This window comes from Mercenaria mercenaria, chromosome 10 (assembly GCF_021730395.1).
Source record: "Mercenaria mercenaria strain notata chromosome 10, MADL_Memer_1, whole genome shotgun sequence".
Lineage (NCBI taxonomy): Eukaryota > Metazoa > Mollusca > Bivalvia > Venerida > Veneridae > Mercenaria > Mercenaria mercenaria.
In genome coordinates, this window is record NC_069370.1 from 57,213,007 (window position 1) to 57,220,751 (window position 7,745).

Here is a 7,745-nt window from a genome sequence, read left to right on the forward strand (position 1 = left end):
CACAAATTGACGGAAAAAGAAGAAAAAAAAATAGGGGTTGATTAGTTCCTTGAGAAATGCCAGTAAATAGTTAGTTGGCTTCTACCCTATAACGACGCCTAATTGCTGTATACAAATATTAAACCCCTATTTTCGTTTCAACTTGCAAATTGTCACCGAGGATGTATAAACATGAAAGCCGTCACATTTCATGCCGTATGCAGTCTTATACCCGTACTTCACGAATATTTAGAGAATAAGATCAATCTACTTTGGACTTCTATCATTTACGTGACATGTTGGAACTTATCTTTATAAATTAGTAGTTAGGTTAAAATCTGAGTACGCAACTCAAGTATTGCAAAAAATCTACAATACAAACGCAAATGACTTTGATCATAAATATTGGTGACACTTTATAATACCATCAACCGCGTGAAGAAATTTGTGGCGTGCGCTCAGTAAGTGGAATGTGTTATTAAATAGTGTCAGTTTTTGCCCCATTCGTCTTTCACTTGTTCCCTTCTGGATGTCTGTCCGTCCGTCCTTCCAGCAGTCCGAACTGGGTCATACATACCAAGGATTGTTTCTTAGCTGTGTAGTTGTAACGTGAGATTTTGTTTGGGATTTCACTCAGGATGTGCAGGGTTATGATCTTGTCTTAGTTTAAAATACGTATAAAGGGCCTGGGCCTAAAAGTTTGTGTTGCATTTATTTCAGAAGGAATCTGAGCTAGGGTCATGAAACATTAAAAGGCTGTTATGAAACATGTGGAGTTGTACACCTTGGGTTTTCTTAGGGATTTCATTTTGCTACACAAGAGTTATGGCCACTGACTCTGTTAAAATATGCACAGGGTGGTCTAAAGGTTTGTGTTACATAATACTCAAAAAATATTTAAACGTTACAAGAATTTTTTCAGAAAAAGACGATGTGCAAGTGGGGTTTTATATAGGATTTACATCTCCCCTCATACCTTTCCCCCCAAAAAAAAAAAGGAAAAAAAATTTTTACTTTTTCACTATCTTGTTCTTGTCTGTTTGATGATGTTAAGTATTATCCACACGACTCACACACAAACTCAAGTAAATGAAAGTTTACTTAGTTTTGATCACAAAAAAAGTTTTCTTGCATACCAGACTGGGATTTCTGGTGATTTCGCCGGTGCTGGAAAACTCCATCTTACACCCTGGGGTGTAAAAACAAAGACAAAGTATCAAACAGGGAATGCCTCGTACCAAAATCGCAGCCTCCCCAAAACGAAACCTACAGCACGCAGACGTGCACACCACAAACACATACACATGCACACACACAAAGCCAACACACGAAGACAAAACGAACAAACAAAGGAACACACACACATACAGTCGCACACACACAAAGCCTACACAAGAGGACAATACGAACAAACAAAGGAACACAGTGTAAGATGACTCTCGTGCTGTAAATGACGTGTAACGAACTACATATGTGCAGAAGATGTTTGTAATAATAATAATGTTTTACGTAAAACGAGATAAAAATCAAATACCTTGATAGTTTCTCTTTGTTCCTTATAACATATTTCTCTGTTCAGAAAACGCAATTTTATGGAAATAACATAACGTTTCACTGCAGATGATTAAACAAAACCGGAACTATTACGTTATTTTCACCTTTGTAACGTCATGGCGTACTTCCTGTTTACGGACGTAAAGTTCCCGCGCTTTGTTAATACGCTACTATAAGAAGAAAGTGCTATAAGAAAATCATTTGTTGAATATGGTATGCAAGAAAAAGATTAAATCACTGGCTGTAGGTGCAGATGGGATTATCTGGTTCTCGGGTAACTATTTACGCGGTAACTCGGCAGGAGCCTCGTTACCGTCTAAACAGTTTCCCTCGAGACCGGAAGTTCCCATCTGCACCTACAACCAGTGAAAGAATCATTCTTATAATCTCGTCTTGGCGAAATGTACAGATAAAGTTCCATAATGCATTATTTTTAAGTGAAGTGTAGAAGAAATTGATACTGTTTGGGATATATCAGTATCAAAATGCTTTTGAATATGATCATTGATATAATTTCATGTTTGAGACTAAATATTTACTGTAGATGTTATTTCTGATATTTTATATCATAGACCTGGTTAGCAAAAAATTGTGGGAATAGGCCTAGAGGTGTAACTTATGTTTTGAAATAAACACAACACGATGTCACTTAGTAATTGCAAATAGCTTCTAGAATACGGGGGCAATATTACGGTATTATTAAAAAGAAACATTTTGCACAATGCAGTATCAACATTTCTAATAATTATGCTTGTTTCTGTTAAAACACGCTTACGCTAAAATGACGTCACTTTAACGTACGCTGATGTCAATGGTTTTGTTGCGACCAAAAAAGAACGCTACTATATTGTATCTACTGTTTTAGATTAAGGGTACAGTAAAATCGTGTTTTACTTAAATCAATACACTCAAAATCGGTTATACGTCGCCAGAATAATTCACTCGGGCTACGCTCTCATGAAAGTATTCCGCGGATGTTTAACCTCTTTTCGTGCATTAATAACGTTAAAACACAGTTTTTCTGTCTATACATTATTTCGAAAGTAATATCCATGGGTGGAAGTAACGTACCTAAGGTACAGTATGGGTCCATGAGTCATATACACTTCTTAAATGTATTACAATAATGTTTTTTTGGGGGAGTTTTTTTTGAGAAAACAAAAGCCAAAAACTCATTTTATTTTTTTTGGCCTCTTTGACAATAAGCCATTAGCAAAGCGAAAATCAGCATTCTGACATGTACGTTGCTGGCGTACAAAGCGGTGGTTTTCTTTCTATCACATTTTTGGCATCAAAGTAACTAAGTAGGATTGAACTAGCATGTTCTGACCGTTTGTGACGTTATTTTTAGCTGGCACGGTTTGCTTGTTTATTTTTAGGAGGAAGACTTTGATGCCAAAAATGTGCGAGATCTATTAGGATAGAGAGAAAACAACCGCTTATAACGCCGTTGCTTGCTTGTTGTGCGTAAACGGTTTGCAACTGTGCTTTGAAGATTATACACTTGCCAAAAAGACGACCAATCGTTGATGAGGAAATATTTTTTCTTTAAAAAAAAAAATAAATAAAATGCGGACCTGGAAGCCATGAATGTATATGTCTAAATGCTGACTTTAACCTTGGCTCATTGTCACAGGGGCATTTTTTTTCAAAATGCGTTTTTTAAATTTTGCCATGAATTATACATTTTATGGGGTAAGAACGGCCTCACACTGGAAAAGAAAAAAAAACCGCAAAATTACGTGTATGCAACAAAAAATGAACTCACTCTGACACTTTTGGCCCAGTCGTCCGCCACTGGAACAATACCGACGGCTGACATTGTTCCAATAAACACAAACATAAATGTAGCGACAAATTTTAATTCTTAAATTATTTTCACCGTGAAATTATTAGGCCTTAGAAAGTTACCGTCAGTCCGACGAATTCTCTCAAGATGGTTGGCAACGTGCAAAAAGTATCCTTCCATTTTCTGGTGTACTGTTGGAATATCTCTATCTAAAGGGTCTTATTCTAAAATAAAACTAGTTTCTCACGAATTGAAATAATATACACGCCGCAATGTGGACTCCCTGTTACATTTATAGTACCAGACTCAAAGAATTTACAATCTTATATTTTACAACTGACATAGTTAGAGTGTTTACACTGCACTTGACGTATCATCACCGCAGATTGGCTACATGAGACTATCATATTGTATACATGTATTATAGAGTAATGACCAATACAGTCAGATCCCATCGTAATTGGCATAAACGGCAGTGGAAGGGGAATACATGAAAATGAAAAAATATTTTTTTTTCTTATAAAATGTCGCTATTTTCTCTTTTTAAAAACTCATTCTTGCATAAAGCCTTTGTTTTTTTGCCGATTTCGGACATGCACAAACAGGGGAAAACATTTATAAACAAGATTCTCGTGAGCACGCGCTGTTGGTGAACGTTTTTGTCTTTTCAAAATAATGCAGAGTAAGTTTAGTATAGAGTAGTGGGACAAACAGTGTCTTTAAGTTGTCTTGATAGTGGTGTATTCTTATTGTCGAATAATTTTTTTACAGATGATGACTATAATAATGGTTCAGTAGACTTTGGTATTAAATATTTATTATACACCTAAGAATTTTCGATCTGAAATACAACATATTTTTCACTAACGGCAAATGGAATCAATATTGCAAGGTTTCGAAATTATATGGCCCAAAAACCCTTCGATTTTCCAGTTCGATAAACTAAACCTAGTCGAGAATTTTTGCGAACTGTACAATCCTATTACATGCTTTGAGTTCTTAAGATTGGTAAAGAAAAATAATTTTGCGTCCTGAAACCTGTTATCGCTATCAAAAACTTCCGACTTATTTAAATTTAAGGCAGTTGACCCGTAAGGACGCTCGGCAATTCCCGTGCGATTTTGTAATCTTCGTATCTTACTTCGGCATTCGCCGGCTGCCACAAACACACGGACTCCCATACTCGTCGGGAAATGCCGAAATCGCATAAGGAAAAATTAAGTAGCATTCCCAAACGTCCTATTTAGTTGAATAAACCTTTCTAAATGCCTTAATTCGTAAATATTCAAATATTGTAAGTTCGTTAAGGAGATACTAACGAAGTTTGTTAATGGAATGATTTCTTTTCTTTTTTTCCGTTTTCATACGATTTAATTGAAAAAAAAATAGAGACAGGGTTTTATGAGTCTATGTTAAATTGAGCAAAACTTCCATTATTCTGTGCCAATATACTTTAAATCGCGTTATATTTGTAATTCTATGGGATAATCACAAAGTGTTGTCATAAATTTACAATAACAATATTGTTTACAAATGCAAATTACTTTCATCAGAAGTATTTCTGGTGGTCACTCTGTACGTGGAATGTGCCATTAATGTCTATTTTGTGTCCGTTTGTTTCCATATATATTTTATTCGTATATAATCTGTTCTCATCTGCAAGTTTATCTATAATTCTACTATTTTATGCGTTAAGAAATAACATTAGCGTAAGAGACATATATAACATTTTAAGTGAGGTGTAAACGAAATATATAGCATATCGCTAATATTCTATTGGGAGATAGAGATACCGAACTTTTTGTTGGCGCAGCCGTATTAAGCTCGTTTTTGCTATGAAGCCGACAAGCGCTGGACAGCCAATAAAAACTTTGTTTGAATGACAGGTTAATTTCAGAATAGGAAACTAACTTTGTAAGGCATCTTTTGAATGGGTTATGTCGTATGAAAGAAAAAAGACAATGAAATACTGTTCCTTTTTCTCAGGCTTTCATGAAAAGAGTTTCCTTAAATTACGTGAAAAGTCCATCAACATGAACACTATTGCTATCGTCGGTGTTTACAGCAAATACGCTTTTTTATCGATTATAAACACTGTTACTTTTTATAGTAACATTGCACGCCATCATTCATTTAAAATGTCTGACTTCACACCGCACTGCTGTATTCGTCGGAATATTACTTAAGATAAATACATTTGATGAGGATAATCTACATGGAAGTAATTTTCAAATGATAAAATATTTCACTGAAAGATGGATATAAGATATTTTTAATTAACTCACCCTGACAATTTTAGCCCAGTCGTCCACCACTGGCACAATACCGACGGCTGACATTGTCCCAATAAACACAAACATAAATGTAGCAACAAATTCTGCTAGCACAGCTCGCCATAATTCCCATGATTTTAATTCTTGAATTATTTTCCCGGTGAAATTGTTAGGCCTTCGTGCATTACTGTCGGTCCGACGGATTCTCTCAAGATGATTGGCAATGTGCATAAAATACCCTTCCATTTTGCTAAAGTTATATTAATTTGCAATATCTCCAACTGCGAAATATATAGAAGTTTCATTTACTAAAACATAGATATCTTCGCTTCAAAAGGTGCTTATAAAGTGGAATCATATATAACTCTCCTCGATGTTAATCTTGACGCACTGCAACATTTATTGTACCAGAATCAAAGAATTTACAGTCGTTTAATTTACGTCCCACAAAGCCGTAGTGTTTGCATTTCACTTGAGATATCATCATCGCGCACTGGCTCATTAAAGGCCTAGATTTTGGCAGTGGGCCAAGGGATTTCTGTCTTCACCTGCACTGTTGGGGGCTAATGACCATCACAGTATGGTTCCAATAAACAAGGGTCATTGTTTATTGGAGAGTCAGTCTACCTTACAAGTGTATCAATTAGTGAGAAGTGGAAACAATGTAATTTATTTTAAATTAATGAATAATTGATAACTTTTAAAGTTATACTTGTTTTTTTCTTTTTTTTTTTTTTTTTTTTTTTTTTTTTTTTTTTTTTGCATTTCTATGTGAAGAAAAACATTTGATGATCAAACACAATAATAAAAAAATCAGAAACTTATTTCCACAATAATGAAATAATGAGAAACTTGCTTAAAGAAAATATGCAAGTTTTTATTTTTTCAAATTCTGTCTGGAGAATTGTGATATTTCAGAAAAATGTGACTTTCACTCATCTAAAGCTTACAGAATACTGTAAATAACATTTGTCTAAAACAGAATGTGCATTTCAAAGTTACAAAGCAAAGCATAAAAAAGTCTCTTTTGGCAACGTACTGAAAATGAAAATTGAGTATAGATGGAACACAATAATTTTATATTTAAATAATGTTGATTACATGAATACAAGAAAATCAATTTCCAATTGTAAAAATATTGTTTGTCAGCACAAAGAACTCATGAAGTTTTCACTATACTTGTGTTTTATTATCATTATTATTTTCAATATTATTACTGTATATTTTATCATCCTGTATATAATAATAATAATAATAATAATTATGATTATTTTATTATTATTATTATTATCTATTATAACATTAAAGTAATAGTTATTATATAATATCATTCTACATTCACTGAAGAAAAATTAATTTCTTTCAACTCCACTGCACACATCTTCATGGTCTAGTTGGGGTCCCTGCTGTGCTAATTGCCCTCTAATCAGTTACTGTTACATAATCGCTGATAAGCAGCAGATAAGATGGGAGTTGTATATTGGATTTGGGAGGGGGACACTTATATAGTAGTGAATCTAGGCCTTAAACGAGTATCCCAAGGCTGGCCGATATCACATACTCGTATAACCGTTTAATAATTATCTGATCGACTGAATTAGATGTGATCTTGAGTGCAGCTTTTAAACTCGAAAAGTAAAATTCAAACCAGTATCCTTGGGGAAGAAAGACTGGAAGACGGAAAAGGAAATATTCAATAAATGGTTATTTATTTTTTCCTAACAGTTTGCTATTTTCATAATAGTACTCTATTTTTGTAATTTTTAATACTTTTAATTTTAATAATTGGTAAACGAAACTTCCTTTAAGTTAGTTCTATGTAAAAGTGTAAAAGTGCCGTCAACTAATAACATTTCATATTTTTTGATATTACTTCAATATCTGTTAAATACTTAATTTAGTTAATCGAGAATATTTATTTAGTTGCCGTCAACTAATAACATTTCATATTTTTTGATATTACTTCAATATCTGTTAAATATTTTATTTAGTTAATCGAGAATATTTATTTGCTTTAAAGATGCGCATGGCAGAAATATTCAATAAATGGTTATTTATTTTTTCCTAACAGTTTGCTATTTTCATAATAGTACTCTATTTTTGTAATTTTTAATACTTTTAATTTTAATAATTGGTAAACGAAACTTCCT

The 7,745-nt window shown here is 33.6% G+C and overlaps 1 protein-coding gene across 1 annotated transcript in view; it reads right to left on the reverse strand.

Annotated features, from left to right (window-relative positions):
• LOC123560705 (aquaporin AQPAe.a-like) overlaps positions 1–6,021 on the reverse strand; it is a 115,837-nt gene extending 109,816 nt beyond the window's left edge. Inside the window, exon 1 of the mRNA XM_053553152.1 lies at positions 5,608–6,021. Coding sequence (XP_053409127.1) covers positions 5,608–5,841 — 234 coding nt within the window. The 5' untranslated portion in view covers positions 5,842–6,021. The remainder of the gene's footprint in view (positions 1–5,607) is intronic.
• Between the last annotated feature and the right edge of the window lie 1,724 nt (positions 6,022–7,745).